This window comes from Miniopterus schreibersii (genome assembly GCF_964146895.1).
Source record: "Miniopterus schreibersii genome assembly, chromosome: 11".
Lineage (NCBI taxonomy): Eukaryota > Metazoa > Chordata > Mammalia > Chiroptera > Miniopteridae > Miniopterus > Miniopterus schreibersii.
In genome coordinates, this window is record NC_138111.1 from 60,586,137 (window position 1) to 60,603,167 (window position 17,031).

General features: G+C 35.9%; 1 protein-coding gene across 2 annotated transcripts in view; it reads right to left on the reverse strand.

Annotated features, from left to right (window-relative positions):
- Nucleotides 1-2,879: 2,879 nt before the first annotated feature.
- PLAA (phospholipase A2 activating protein) overlaps nucleotides 2,880-17,031 on the reverse strand; it is a 35,008-nt gene continuing 20,856 nt past the window's right edge. Inside the window, exons 9-14 of one of the 2 annotated variants that reach the window (XM_081152378.1) lie at nucleotides 16,526-16,745; nucleotides 14,638-14,709; nucleotides 11,771-11,839; nucleotides 8,491-8,592; nucleotides 6,789-6,953; nucleotides 2,880-4,940 (exon numbers count right to left, since the gene is read on the reverse strand). In XM_081152378.1, the coding sequence (XP_081008504.1) occupies nucleotides 4,375-4,940; nucleotides 6,789-6,953; nucleotides 8,491-8,592; nucleotides 11,771-11,839; nucleotides 14,638-14,709; nucleotides 16,526-16,745 (1,194 nt within the window). In that variant the 3' untranslated portion in view covers nucleotides 2,880-4,374. The remainder of the gene's footprint in view (nucleotides 4,941-6,788; nucleotides 6,954-8,490; nucleotides 8,593-11,770; nucleotides 11,840-14,637; nucleotides 14,710-16,525; nucleotides 16,746-17,031) is intronic. The other variant, XM_081152379.1, reaches the window with a different exon arrangement.

Below are 17,031 nucleotides of genomic sequence, written 5' to 3' on the forward strand. Positions count from 1 at the left end.
TACAGCAGCTCTTGGCCTTACTGATACTGCTTTTTAATCTTTGTCAGTGTACAAATGCACACCTAAAGGGGCAGCCTTTGATCTCCAGTTCCATCGCCCTTCCAATTTCTATGACACAGAATAGCACTGTAACAAGAATTCAGGGGAAACCTCTTTATCATCATCACCGGGACACATTTTAAAAACGTATTTCAGGGAGTTATACAAGAATTGGGTCTTCTGCTTCGTTGTTTTCCCCATTAACACTAGTTTCTAGGTATGATTTACTGTCACTTCTAAAGGCACTTGGCTCTAGCATTTCATTGTATTTTCTCCATTTAAATAATACTCCAACGCTGGTGTTTAGGTTGTGGACATCTTGTCAAGGTTCAGCATAATGAAGCTATAAGTAACTTAAGAAAAAAATTTCATTTCCCTATGGTATTTTGTACCGTAAAGGAAGAAATCGATCAAAAGATATCAACATCTTTTTCTTACCCTGTTTAGTCGATTTCTTGGAAGACTGAGCCAACTGAAAATGTCACCCACACACTGCAGTCTTTTAAAAAATGTGTGCTAGCGTATGAAAACATTTTCAACTTGAATTTTTGATTTGTAACGTTGAATACTTTCCCACTGGTTGGAACACTATTTCCTCATCAATTCACCTGGTAATAAGTTAAGCAACTTACTGAAATCAGTGTGTTGACTTCATAAATGTACACTAATTATGTTGGTGAAATGGGAGAGGGGAGCAGGGATAAAATATTGCTGGCATATCGGAGCCCCTATCTTTTTAACCCTTTGAATGTTCCTTGTACACAGCAGTCCCCTCTATTGCTAATGAAGGCGGTAGCCTTGTGTTATCTTGGATAGAACACTTAGTAAGCTGCTATGTGGCCGACGTTTTCCTAGGCGTTTATGTAAATATCTTGTTTTTGTCCTATTTTTTGAAGTTCCAGTGTACATGTGATTAAACTGAGGCTGAATTTAGGTAATTTGCCTTAATTCATTAGCAAGTGGTGGAAATATCATTGAAATGTATGCCTTTAAACTCCAAAGCCAGTACTCTTTTACTATATTACATTGTACCTCTGGTTGTTCGATTGAAAATTTTAAATGATGCTGAAATAAGTAAACATTTCTTGCATTTATTAGTTCCTTTGAGGACACAAGAATGAAAATAAAATGTGGTTTGGAAGCTTGTTTCAAGGCACCTGCTGCTCAATGGATCAAGCTTACGCGCCTCTCCTAGTACCACATTTGAGTGAAGCAGTGACCACAGATTGTTATCTTTCTGCATACTGATACTCAGTTTTAACATCATTTCTCAAGTATCATTCTCTTCTCCATTGTTTTGTTACTACTGACTTGTTATATAGACTTACCGGACCGATGTCACTCTCTTCACCTGTAAGGTTACCGCCAGTGTTTATCGCACGGGGGTGAGGGCCAATCCAGGAGTATGAAGTAGCTGCTGGATGGTGCAATCTAGTTTACTTAAATGTCTCTTCTTTACAATGATACCTAACTCGTTTTCTTTACAGTCAGTTGCAAAATGTTGTATAAACATTGCTGTAGTCTATGACTTTAAATTTTATAAAGATATCATTGCCATTGGACATTTTACTTTCCTGATTTATTACCCCACGGTCAAGTTTTAAGTCCCAGGACCTCACCTTTGGCCTAGGACCGGTATCAGCCTACCTACTCTGTAGAAGGGTGTTAGTCAGCTTTCTTCTCTTTAAAGTTTCCATTACTCACTGTATGCTGAAGACTGTTTTCCTCCACAAGAGGCACCAAAGTGGTTTACTTGTTGCCCTCATAGTCAAGATCCTGCCTTTCTAGGTATACCCAAAAGAAAGCACCCTGATAATCACTTTGGCAAAACTTGGAAACAATGTCTGATCATAGAAAATGAGCATATCCATATATTTATTAAGGTGGAAGTGAGCATACTAATGTATGTCAAGTTTAAAAATCAGGTTATTTAACAATGTATATCACTTTAAAAAAAAAACCACGTTTACATACCTATTGATACTGTATTAAGAATGGTTCTCTTTGGGTGGTGCGATTACAGGCAATTTTGTGTGTGTCTTATTCAACGAATATGCATTTTTATGTAAAAAAATATTAAGGAAATCATGAGAAAATGTTTAAATGAAAAGGAATATTTAAAATACCACTCAGCCACTATTTAACACATCTTTCAAGTGGAATTTTTTTTCTTTTTGCTAACTGTACTTTTTAACTTTTCAATAAACATGAAATACTGGTATAATAAAAAGTTGTTATAAAAAGACATACACTAATAAGAAGCAAAGTGTTTACAATACGTCACACCTTACATTTTGAAAAGTAAATGCATATTCTTAACCAGGACCATATGTCCAAAGGTACCCAGTATTTCAAAATATTGTAGATAAATTGTTTGTAACATGCTAACAAGAAAGCAGTGCAGCCCTGGCCAGTATGGCTCAGTGGTTAGAACATCGGCCCATACACGGAAGGGTCTAGGGTTCAATTCCTGGTCAAGGGTGCGTACCTGGGTTGCAGGTTTGATCCCCAGCCCTGGTCAGGGCACGTGGGGGAGGCAACCAATTGATGTGTCCCTCTTTCATCAATGTTTCCCCCCTCCCTCCCTCCCTCCCTCCCTCCCTCCCTCCCTCCCTCCCTCCCTCCCTCTTTCCCTCTCTCCTTTTCACTCTCTCTAAAAATCAACTGAAAAAATACCCCTGGGTTAGGGTTAACAACAAAAAGCAGTGTAATGTAATGGAACCAGGCTGACCTGAGTTAAACTCTTATCTTTGCAACTTAACTTTGACTTAATCCCCTGAATTTCAAGTCAACATTAGTAAAGCACAGGTTCATAATGAAACCAGCAAACAGAATAAAGTCTGGGTATACACTAGAAAGCTGCAATTTAATACTTGGGAAAATACATATCCCCTCTATTTATATTTTACCCATTCATTTTTGACATTCCAAGTTTTTCCTTGGATTAATCTAAACAATCAGAATCTTTTCCTCCCCTATTGGGGAATTGTTCTTCTTTGACTACAATTTGGCATTAAGCCAGGAAATTCAGTTTTATATAACATAAATGTTGAGAATACTGCTATTTTATGCAAAGTCCTCTTTATGAAAAGATCTTTCCAACTTTTTAAAATAGGCAGTTACACTTATCTTAATTGCGGTTTTCTTAGACACAATAAATTACATGATTAATAGGGTTCCTTCTTTGTGTTAGTTGCTAGGATGTTCACAAACTTGTGACTCAGGAAGTAGAGCACAGCATGGTATGCACTTTTTTTTTTCCTATCACAACTCATCCCATTATCCTTACTTCTAAATATACAGAGATAACATCACAATTCATTTAAGGGGTTTTGGGAATTAAATATCAAAGTAGTTAGCACAGCACCTGGACCATGGTAGTGGCTCAAAAATACTGATTTCACAGGACAGGCTCTGGACTTGCAAATAACCTAGTTTGATTTATTCTTGCTTGCACATTGCCTACACCGGGGATGGAGCCCAAAACCCAGGCATGTGCCCTGACCATGAATAGAACTGGCAAACTTTTGGTGTACAGGGCATCGCCTAACTGACTGAGTGACACCAGCTAGGGCAGACTGCCTAAAATTTAATGCATTCCAAATTCCCTTTGAGATAATGAAAATGACCAAAAATAAGCAATCAAATTTCAAAACTGGAAATTACCTCAGACAGTGAAGGGCCAAAGAAACTACATCATAAGCCTCGAGTTAACTTGAAGCCTCATCTGTCTGAATTGATACACAACCTAACATAGCTTAGTAATTTGCTTTTGCTTTATCTAAAAATAAGCCATCAAACAAATTCGCTTTCTATTTACAAATGACTTAAATGAACAAATTATTTTATATCTTTTCAATATGTGGAATCATTTACAACAAACTTAATTTTTTAAAATTTCTAAGGTAGTTATCCTAAAACAAGACCTTGTATCAGTGCTGTTCAAATAACCCAGCAATGAAAATGAGCAGAGCAGAAATTCAATAAAAGAAAACCATCAACAATGAACAATTAGGGGTATATAATTAGTAAAAACAGATTATGTAGATAAAGGCTTGTCTTTTCCTGTGTCTCTAAAATACAGAAATTATATCACTGTAGTTGTTATTGATTATAGCTCATTCTTAATTTGTCTCTATAAATTCTTGAAAACCTACCCACATTATACAGGAAAATCTCAGTTTACCAGTGCAAAAATTTTATTTCTTCTTTGTCCCCCCCCCCCAATGACAAGATCTGAAGTTTTACTTAATCCATAGCATTTTTTAATGATCTTTTATCAGTCATGTAAAATGTGAGAAAAATCAGTTTAAAATCTCAACCCCTTCCCCACTGTTACAGCAAATTTAGGATAAGTCTACAGCATTCACTTACTTTGGCTGGTTCTGATACTGAGGCATATTTTTTTATTTGAGAATCAACACCTAAAGACTTGGCTAATTGTACAGCATTTGAATCATCACTAATCAGTGTTCCAAGAGCCACAAGAAGTCTAAAAGTGGCTTCTAGGTCTTGTACAACTTCGAAGATTGTGCTAATTACTGACAAGCATTGAGCTTTTCCTTCAATGTTATGGTCTTTATGAAAACAAACAGAATAGTTCAGGGTCAAGGTAGCCAGAGCAATGTGAATGTTCTTATTGCTCCCTGATTTCAGTTCTATTGCATGGGACATCAGTGCTTCCCTCTGGGACATCATGAGCTTTTGTCCTGCCTGGCCAACAAAACAATTGCAAAAAGTCCTCAGAGCAAGCAGCTGGTTTGCTGGCTTTCCTTTAGGGTTCAGAAGACTGATAAGATGACTGCTGAACTGAGCCCCTTCCTTTTCATTGCAGAAGTTCTCATTCACACTGGGATGTTTAATTGACAACCGAAGAATGTCAAGCGCAGGAAAGACGATATCTATTAAGAAGAAAAATTCATTAATATTTATGAAATTCCTGTGACTGTTACTCAGTTTTTAAGGATTTTATTTCTTGTTACAAAACTAACACATGCTCATTTCAGAAAGGGTTAAAAATCATGTACCTGGTTTAAAATGCACATAGTTCTAAAACTATGTTAATTGATTTTTCATATTTATAAAGACTAGACTTATTGCTACAAGATAATATATGTTTTAAAAATAATGTAACTCTCTTGGGTTATCAAACAGCTGACACACAGTAAGTTTTCAATAAATCCTGGTAGAATAAATGGGATTGGGACCCTGCTTTTTAAAACCCTGTAACAAGACCAAAGAATTGGAGAATGTTTTTTATATAATTCTAGTTCACAGATGCTAGTAGGATGCTTTCAGATTGGTGGAGAGCTTTATATTCAAGGGACTGGGTAGACACCATCTGAATAAATGCACTAAAAACTCTTAAGCATCACTGAAAGTGAGGAAACCAGAAATTATGTGCCTTGTGATATAAAGGCAGTTTGCAATATCATTTATAAAGGGTACTTGATGGGGGAAGGGAACGCAATAAACTAGAACCACAGTGGTTTAATGATTATTTGCCTTACTAACTATAGATAGATTTTCTTACAGACCCGGGGAAACTGGAGGATGTGTCCCAAGGATGTGTTACAAAAAGATAAAACACCTCAGAGCCCGATGGGTCCATTACTCAGAAAAGAAAATACATTTTGAGACAAACCAAAGACAGGACATGCTTTGATTTGGTTACTGTGCCTGGACCCTGACCCCAGGATTTTGCCTCAGGAATGCTGACCATTCTCTGGGCCCAGGAACAGGCTGAGCTGGGTTTTAACATCATAGAAAATTAACTACCATGTTATTGGACTTCAAGATCCTGTAAAGAGACACAGGGACCACGGACCCTGCAGCCCTTATCCTACGCGGCCTGCCTCCTGCATGCAGACCTTTTCCCTTATCCATATATAATCAGCCATCTAGCAGGGATGTAAGAGCAGAAATTACAGGATGGCCTGCTGCTCTTTCCACACTGCTGGCGTTATTGGAATAAACGCTCATATATCATTCAACCTTGTCTCTGCTTAATTTGGCTCAAGTAGTGACAGGCGGCCTGGACCCATTGTGTCCGGCTATTCACCTTAAAAAAACTACTGAACCAGAATCTAACTAGTCTAGTAGGACTATAGAGAGAGAGCAGCTCATTAAATTAAGTGATCATTCAAATCCACAGACATTTTGTAGGATAAATGATTCCCCCCCCCCCCCAATAAATCAATAGCACAAAAAAAGAACAGGGGAGAGGACATTTTTAGAATTAAAAATTAAATGTATGGTAACAAACAGAAACTAGACCTTTGGTGGTGAGCATTCTACAGTGTATACAGATATCAAATTGTAATACTGTATACCTGAACCTTACATAATGTTATAACAACCAGTGTTACCTCAATAAAAAAAAAGTTTAAAAATAAAATTAATTTACTAAAAAAAGAAAAAATCCTTATAGCATATGTTTGTAGCCTAGGGTTAACAGGTCACAAAGAGTTTCTTGGATCACTGGCAGGGGATCCACAAATGCCCTGAAATAGAATACAAAATGGTACATGTATGGGGTCATTACAATACCTTCAGATTCTCAACAAGTGTGAGCAAAACAAAACTATGACTTACGGTGATATGGTAATCCTTTCTGTGAAGTTTTTTATAACATGAATTACAACTACTCAGGTTAACTTTTATTTAATCTAGAAACACCTGTAATATTGACAGAAATGAAAAGACATACTTCCTGCTTTCTAATTACATTTTAAAGAGTGTTTCTGTACCTTCAGGCCAGTTAATAGCTTTCCACAAAATCTGAAGTTGCTGGGCTGTGGGTTTTTCTGAGGAACTATTACATATTAGAGATAGTATCTTCTCAAGAAGTATCAGGTCATCCTCAGTTAACTTCTTCTCTTCAGGTGCAGTTCCATTAAGCTCCTTCAATTTACCTAGAACCCGAAACCAAACCTTCAAAATTCTCTAACTGTAATCAGCCAGGTAAAATACATAAATGTCAAATTTTCCAATAAGTACTCTACCATACACTATGGGGAAGGAAGTAAGACTTTTCATGGCAATTACTGAAGACCATAAAATAAGGATAAGGCCTGTGAGTATTTTTAAGCTGAAAGGTTACTTACTGTGGTTTTTATTTTACCTGTTATTTTCTAAGATCTTCCAAAGCTTTCTGCTTTGAATAAGTTTTAAAGTATATCATATTTTGAATGGTTTTCAAAGCAGTAACATGTCATATATAGCCACATAGAAGACACTCCCCTATTTTCTCAATGAGAAAATTGATAATAACTTTTAGCTAACTTATATCAATTTTCAGTATTGTCAAAGAAATAGTTAAAAACTTAAATATCTATTTATAATAATTTATCGACTTAGTTCCATCTGCACCTTTGATGTCACATTATTTTAAACACATGGAAATAACTGACTTCCGACCATATTCATATTTCAGAAAACAATTTGTTTTAAACTCTTCACACGCACCTTCGATATCAGCATCCTTGTCGTCATTAATGCTACTTTGAGTCATCTAACAGTATCCTCAAAAACTTTTATTTCAAAACATGAAAAAAAAACCAATTCCCATCACAAAAGTTTTAAGAATATGAATTGTCTGAATTTACAAATTTGTACCAATCATGACTGGAAACTCGGACCTGTTTCACTATTTTTGGCACTGAAAATTTTAACACTATCAGAATATAGAAAACAGTTTATTTAAGAAATGCAAAAAGAGAACTCTTGTATGCATTGTATGAGTTGAAAAATGGCCAGTTACCCATAGGTGTACATACACTTCTTTATTGTTCAAAATAAAGCAATTAGGAAAACACTTAGGAATGATTTTTATAAAGATAGTATAAAGAATAATTCTGATTAAAAAAAAAAAATGCACATACATACAAACCCTGTCTTATACTGAAGTATGTATGTTACCTCAAATAATTCTCTCATAATCTTTGGCAAACAAAGCTGGTAGTACTCTTGGTCCATGCCCCCTGCACCCCAAAACACCTTGTCATTGTGTTTTCAGAAAAACAAATTAGCAGAAAAAGCAATCAAATTCAACTGACAAGTTTCATTTTTAATGGGAAATTTAAAAAGCCTTATTTCTAAAAATTATTTTTTAAAGCCAAGACTTTTATTTTTTAAATGCTTTACTGATTTTTTTTTTTTTTAAATTAAGAGCTTAGGGGATGGGATTTACATTTTTCCCCTTTAGTTTTCTTCTTATTAAAGTCATCATAAAACATTTACCTTATTTTTGCATAAGGCGTCTTATAAAGTATTAAGGGTCCATGATCAGATTGTGCACTTGTAGTCCACACAGTTGTGTAATACAACAATAGAAGTCTCTATCATGGGAGCACCCAGTTCCCAGCTCATGTTAGGAGGAGAAATGGCGTTGAGTGCATGGCAAAGAGTCTGTGGATATACGAGAAAACTATTCAATTAAAATATACTTACCTAGTATTTGTGTAGGGTTTGCTTGGTCAAAAGTGACAGCCTCTTTTTTAGGGAAATAAATATTCACCGATTTAGATGAAGCTGATCGGTAGGCACTATTCCCTATTATAGGAGAGAAAATGTTGAAAATCGTAAGAAGTGGTCAAAAATGAGATTTTTCTCATTTTTGTTTTTAAAATTAAGATATAAAACTACTCAGGGCATGCAATAACAAGCAACCTCAGAAAAGAAAAACCATTTGTGCCCGGCCGGGCGTGGCTCAGTGGTTAAGCATCAACCTAGGATCCAGGCAATCGGGGTTCGATTCCCGGTCAGAGCACATGCCTGGGTTGCGGGCTGCAGCCGATCAATGACTCTCTCATCATTGATGTTTCTATCTCTCTCTCTCCCTCTCCTTTCCTCTCTGAAATCAATAAAGATATATTTTAAAAAACAAACAAACAAACAAAAAAAACCATTTGTAAGATTTTATATACTGTTTATATGTGATATAATAAATTTTGGTTTCAGAATGGGAACTTATATGTAAAACAAAGCTTCTCTATTTTATACTTTCTACGCTCATATTTTTTATACATTTGAAGGTCAAAGAATACAAAACAATTATGAAATGCTGATCTCTTTCTTCTCATGTCTTTTATTGCTTATTCCAGATAATGTAGTAGGCATTGTCATTTTCTATATCATTTTTATAAATCACCCTAAGTTTTAAGTTCTTGAAAGTCAAGGGTTTCAGTCTTTTATACGATTTTACTTCTTAAGTCCATATTACAGTAACTGATAAACAAAAAAATGACAGGATGAAAATTCATAGTGACTAAAACTACTTCACCTAAAGTATAATTTATTTCTAATTTATATCTTAGTAACATTTCAAATCTTTTTTTGGTTTGTTCGTTTTTTAATCCTTCCCTGAGGATATTTTCTCCATTGCTTTTCAGAGATGGGAGGGGGAGAAAGAAAGAAACATTGATGTGAGAGACACACATTGATTGGCTGCCTCCTGAACTTGCCCTGACCGGTGCCAGGCATTGAGCCTGCAACCGAGGTACATGCCCTTGACCACAATCAAACCTGGGACCCTTCAGTCTGTGGGTCGACACTCTAACCACTGAGCCAAACCAGCAAGGGCTCAAATCTTAATTTATACATTTTTGTTGCAATGTAAAATTAAGGTATTTTGCAAAAGGATGAATAAAACATTTTAACCTTCTCAGTATATTAGAAATACAAGGGGGAAGGTAGATAAAGTAATGAGATAAACACACAGAATCAATTCTAACTGCTTAAAAGGCATAAAATATTCGTTGACATGATGAAATGAGTTATATGGACATTGCTGGTACTCCTTGGTTATCAGATTCTAGTTGTGGTAAGGAGAATGCAGATCAAGAACCATCCAAACCATTAAGTATGATACAGCCCGGCTGGCCTGGCTCGGTGGTTGAGCATCGACCCATGAATCTGGAGGTCACAGTTTGATTCCCAGTCAGGGCACATGCACAGGTAATGGGTTCGATCCCCAGTAGGGGGCATGCAGGAGGCAGCTGATCAATGACTCTCATCACTGATGTATCTCTCTCTCTCTCTCTCTCCCCCTCTCCCTTCCTCTCTCTGAAATCAATAAAAACATATTTTTTAAAAAGTATGATACAAAGTTCTCTGAAGGAAAAGTACAGGGTGCAATGAAAGCTTACAATAGACTAGGTGATTTTTGTAAATGTCCAGAAAAGTTTCACTGAATTCATTTAATATATATTATACTGCAAAATTAACTTTTAAAAAAGGAGAGAACCAACAAACAATAATCTGTGGTCTAAGAAACAGAGTCATAGTATCTAAAAGAAAACAGAGCGTACAAAGCTCTTGAGGTAGAAAATAGCATGGCATGCTCAAAGAACTGGCAGAGGCCCGTACTGGCCAGGCAGCAAAGGGGCCGACAGGAACAGAATACATGGAACGAGGAAATGCTCAATGGGAAGCCATGAAAGGGTCTGAATCAAGAAAAGGGCATAAACAAGTCGGACTATAACAAGCTCGTTAGCTGCAGTACGAACCCTGGGGAAACCAATTTGGAGGCCCTTGTTTCATTAGTGTAGGTGAGAGATGACAGTAGCATGGGCTATGGTAAATAAAGTTCCTGTATATACACCAAACTGTTAAAGACTGTTAAAGACTTCTGGAAATGGGAGGCAGCACTGTTAACTTCAGACTCTTTAAATACAACAGGTATAGCTAACAAATACTAAGCACTTACTCTGTATAAAGTGATTTACATATATTTTATAATTTTAAAGTCTTAACTACTCTAAAAGATATTATTTCAGGTTTACAAATGAGAAAAAGAGATGCAGACACAGGATGGCTTTCTCAAGGTCAAACAGAGTAAGTAGTAACAGAACTGAGATTTGAATCTAAGCATTCCTCATTCCAAAGTCCTTAATGTTAATTACTGTGTTCAATACTGCCAGCCAGTGGTACTTCCAAAATGAAAAAATAGCTTACAAAATCACAAACCAAGTTAGCTCTTAAGCAGTTTATGGGTATTTATTTTATTATGCTCAATAACATATGTCACACATACTCTCTTATATAAAAAAGTAGGGGAAAATACATGCCAAGAGGTAAACCACAAACAGCCCTGCACTTTACTGGTATGCAGCATAGAGGAAAGCTGCCTGTGTATAATCAACAGTGAAGAAGTAAGATGTTGTCAGTCTCTAGGCTAGATACTAAGGATAAAAAAAAATTACTTTCTCAGGAGAAGGCCAAATATTCTAGGCCTAAATTATAGAAGCAAATTCTTTTCAGAGTCCCCTTAAGAGAAAACAGTGTAATGTAGTGAATTACATTTTCAACACATCAAGAACAAACAAAGGAGAGACTGGAATAAACTGGGATTTGGTGAGTGTACTGAGGAAACCAGCATCAGTAGAACAGAAGTATAACAGCAGTTCTCAATCCTGGCTGCACATTAGAATTGCATGAGAAGATTATGAAACTGCCCTTGCCAAGGCCCCAACCCAGAGCAGTATCAGACTAAGTGAGCATCTCTAAGAATGAGGGTGAAGTACCTTTTCTAAAGCTCCCAGGTGATTCTAATGTGCAGTAATGACAATACTGAGAACACTCTAAAAGCCAAGTCAAGAAGTTTGTTCTTGATTTACAATATAAAAAGTTCTCCAGCAAGAAAAAAGACACCAATTTTCTTTATCTTTTATTAAACACAAGTTTAGTAAACTTTAAAAATCTTAAAAAAAAGGAAATGAAAAGTGTATACCTGTAAATGGATCAACTCCAGCCATGGTAGTTCCCGTACTTGCAGACCCTGGCACATAACGACCTCCACCTAAAATGCAGTAATACTTCCATTAAGCAAAGGTAACTACAAATTATAAAAGTTCAAACTGCCCTTCTTCAGATACAATAACTTATTTTCATTATTAGTCATACTTTGACATGGTATCTTTATATATAATAAATGGGCTATAAATACAATACAGAAAAATGCTTAGAACAGTGCCTGGCATGTAGTTAGTAGCCAATAAATGTTAACCAGGAAAGTAATCCTCAAGTTATAAAATAAACATCATATGCCTTATACATTATAATTACAAAGGCTTAATGAATTACAAAAGCATCAGTGAATTGGAGAAAGAAATTAAAAGGTTTCCAGAGTGAAATGTTAAAACTATTCTACTGAAACAGAATAACAGGATTATCTGGCACATATAACAAGCAGAAAAGAGACTAGGTAAGAGTTATGGATGCTATGACAATAGCCCAGTCTCATATTTTAGATTATATTTGTGGCTGTCTCTTTGAAAAGGGAAAGCAAGGAATATGAAAATCATGTGGAGAGAGAGAACCGGAAGAATTTGGAGAAGTTCAGAGTCCTAGACCAGCCTTTATGGGAAGAATAAAGATGAGCTATCGTTCTAGCCTCTGAATTTAATATCTAGGAGTTGGTATAACCAGTGTAACAGATGCAGAAAAGCAAGCAAAACTAAAATACAAAAAGTTTACAAACATGTAAATAGAATTAAAATAATGAACACAAAATAACAAGATTTGAGTTTTTACTATATGCCAGCTAGCATGCTAAGTATCTTATATGCATATACTCATTTAATATTAATTAGCTACCACTATTACTCTTAATACTTTATTTCACAAAGGCTGAATAACTTGCCCAAGGCATTATGAGGCAGATTGCAGTCCCATACTTTTCTAAATATGGTTCTCTGACATTTAGAGATAGTACCTGTTCACTATGCAGATTCCTAGGGCATACACATACCAGCGTAGTGATTCTCCAAACTGGCTCCACTTTAGAAACCTATAGAGAGCTTTACAACCACCTAACAGCAAACCACACCCAAGACCATTTAATTTAATCAGAATCCACGGAGGAGGGAGCAGGGCATGAGTATTTTTAGCCTCCTCACTAACCTAGCTTATCAGAATCTGTGGGTAAGACCTTGCAATAAGTAATTTAAACAAGCATCCCAGATGATTCTAATTAACATTAGAAGTTTGACAACCACATAAATCAGGAAAAGAAAGATAGCCCTTAAGTTGTAAGCAAGGTGGGTAAACCCTATGGAACCAGTGCTATTGGCAAAATTGGGGAACATCAACAATAATAATAGCTACGTATATTAAGGGCTTAAATATATTCCACATAGAATATTTCACATGTACTATACGATTTAATTTTCGTAACATATCAATTTGGTTGGCGCTGTTATCTATTTTTTATAATAGTTGGTTCAGTTATCCTAATAATTCCATAATTCTCTTGGACATTTAGTATGCTATCTTCATATCTCCGTAATCACTGCATCTTCTGAGTTACTGACATTGTGCAACAGTGAGACATGCTCCAGTTATGATGGACTTCTCTTGATTTTGTTGGTATTGTTCGAAGCCTGGTATGTTCTTTCTGTTCCAAAAAAGATCTGCCAATGAGATTCGGAAACTGTTGTTCTAAGTTTCAGCGCATTACTATGCCTGAATATGCTGATAAGAGAAAATCATCATCTTATCTACTCTTCAGGTCCTTACTACCTTTTCAAATTGTATTATGTCATCAAAGACTTAACAGCCACTGTGCCATCACAACATTTAGCTTGATAGTTGGTTATTGCAATATACTAGTTATCAATGCACAGGGTGCAGCTATTTGCATCTGGTCCACCAATTCATTCACAGAAGACAGCTCACTGAGAGCAATTCACAACTTCATGACACCGAGCCAAGGTTGTATTGGTGCAATCTATGATTTAGACAGGATTGTATGTTAGCAAGGCCAATGGATACCATAAACTCTATAAATCTCTTTCCAAGATTGATATATTGTCCAGGAACTCGGATGAAGATCCAATAACAGCATCATAAAATATATCAAAAACTATTCTGAAAACAGACTTCTTCAGCTGCATTAAAGTCCAAGTCTGGCCATTTTTTTCCAGTAGTGGTGACGCTGAGGCATGCATACCTTGGTAAACAGTCACTTTGAAGAGACACACCAACACTTTCAGGGCTTCATGAAGGCAATTAATAACTTAGATTAGGAAGACTAATCCTGGGTAGCTGGTGAACCGTCTCCTTCCACACTAAGGCAAATATGTCTGGGCAGACTTCTTGACTGCACTGCTCCATCCAATATCAGGGACTCACATGGCGCCTTCTCTGCTCATGATCGGTAGCATCTTGCCAGTGATAGCACTCATGCTGTGTCTTGGTTGGTGGGCTCCCCTATTATCTAATTTCACAGATAAAAAAAATAGGCTCAGACAGGTTCAGTAACTTGCCAACTTCTCATAGCAAGTAAGTGGTAGAGCCTAATTCTGAACCAAGGTCTGTCTGGCTCTAAAACCTATGCTCTTAATGACTCTCCTAACAGGCAGGACCACTGGAGAAAATGATGTTATAATAATATGCTATTTAAAAGTTATAAGGACAGTCACAAAAGTACTCCAGGAAAAAGCAAAAATTAGAAGTTAAAGAAAAGGAGATCTTTCAAAATTGTACATATAAATAAGGGAATTATCAGTAATTGAATGACATCGCCAAAATGTAAAAACCGTATCATGTAAAATGCTACACGTTTAGTGAAGGTATTCAGTCAAAACTGCATCCCACCTGTAAAAGGATCTGCTGCAGGCAGTGTGTTGGAAGATCCTGATGAAGAGCCTGGAACATACCGACCACCACCTGTGTATGCAAACAAAAGAAAAGACTGAAGTATGCCAATATTTTGAATTTCATAACAAAACATTTAAATTAGAAGACTCTAAGCTTGGAGGAAAACAGAAGAGCAAAGCTATTACATGGGACAATAACAGAAATTATAGAAAAAAGTGTTACAGATGAAAAGACTAATAAGAAACTAAAATCTCAGTGGTTCACCAAGCTTTGCTTTTTTAACTGTAATGCTTTATTATATCTTAGCGCTTGCATTTAAATATTAAAATAACTAGGAATTCAAATATAAAAAGAGAAATTATGGGTAGTCTCTGAATAATATATACATACAATCAGTTCCTGTTCCTATACAAATTCACTAGAATTCCTGCTGTTGCTTTTGCTAGCAAAACCACAGGCACCAAATGTTAATCTTTTAGAGAACCCCTGGGTTCATTAATTCATGTGTCTAACAGTGCATTCAGTGCTAGGGTTCCAGCAGAGAACATGATTGCTTATATCCACTGAAGCTTACAACCTCCTGGAAAAGAGAATTACAAAGGGGACGAGTGCTACAAAAGAAGAAACAGACTTCCATTTATACCTTTACAAATGTGTGGTGTATGTGCATATATGTTTTATTAGAATCTCTAAGGAAATAATCAGAGGCATCTACAAAAAGATATATGTAAGGCTGCTTATAAAGTTAAGCTTCAGAGGAGCAAAAAAGCCAAATAGCTGTTACATTCCAGATAGAACCAGCTGCTTTAGTATCTGTCCTCAGCCCACAAAACAGCCTACACAATGCTGCAACCATGTGCTCACCCTCTTGCACTGCAGTCTGAAATTCCACCAATAAAAATGTCCAGATAATAAAAATCCCACCCCCCTTTTTGTAAAGTGCAACTTTTGGGAAGGTTGCATCATTTATAGTTCAGTAGCGAGTTCAGTCTGATAATTCTGTTTAAGTCAACATGCAGATGAAATTATCTTTCTTATGTAAACTGGAAATGGAATTTTGAAAAGAGGAGATAATTTGGGAACATGAAGTATCTGTCATGGAAGAAGAAGAAAAAAAGACAGACCTATATAAGGACTTCAGACAGGAGGAGGACATGGGGTCCTTCCTTATAAAAGAAGAATGAAAACAAGCATGTGGAAAATGGAGTCAAACTGACAACAGCAAAATATTAACAATACAGTACCAATTTCAAAATTTTATTTAGAGCTTGCCCTATACCTAAGAAAAGAGGAAGCATTTTATTTCATCCTGTACCATGGCTTTGGTTCCTGGGACCCAGAACTCAGGCGAATACTATTATAATTATAATCTATTTCCTAGGAGCCAGGATTTAGACTAATACTATTAGTGTTATAATTTATGGACTGGCTTGAAAACTTAATCCCATTTGCAAAATTTTAGACACTGTATACTATGTTACACACAACTGACTTAAAATGAGCATGTGGAATATAAATCACATATAAAATGAAATACCCACAGTCCAGTCCTAGATGGGATGCACAACTAACCAATTTAGTCTCATGCGAAAACAGAACTTCAAAATAAAAAGTAACTACATAAAGGAAGAGAGAAGTCTCTTTTCATTTCAAATGACTAAAGTAAAGTTTCTTACTTTTATTTAGCTTAAAGTGTGACTATATTTTTGTAACAGGACAATTTATAATCATTTTTATAAATACAGAATTACTATATAATTTCAGGCTTACAAATAAATGTGAAGTAAAAATCTATTATAGATCTTGGTTTTTAAACACATCAAAAAATGAAAATCAACCAACAATGATGGACACACATTAAGACTTAATACAAACTCTAACTTACCTGTAAACGGATCTGAATAACTGGTGTTCCCAAGTCCCAACATTTGACCTTTTGTGTTATCAATAATAAATTTTGCCACTTGATCCAAAAACATGGGATTCAAATCATTCTTCTGCAAGAAGTTGTATGCAGTTAACCAGGGATCATCACTGATGTTATATGGCAATTTATAGGATGGTCCACCTTCATTGACATCAATTGAGAAAACATAATCAAATTCCTTTAATAGGAATATAAAAAGGAGACAAATGATTACTAACTTATCTGCTCATATGTATTAATGACATTTATAACACAGATTTTACATGTTCTTTATTTTAATAATTATAGTACTTAAACTTTCTCCAAAGTACATTGTTAAATTTTCCACTTGGCATATAATAATTAATAGCAACCACTTGCATTTGCTGCAAGATTAGCATTTCACTGGGGGTGGAGGTGGGGATGGGTTATTACTACATTTTAATTCTAAGGCCGAAGGAGTTTCCATTTGGTTGATCTCAAGG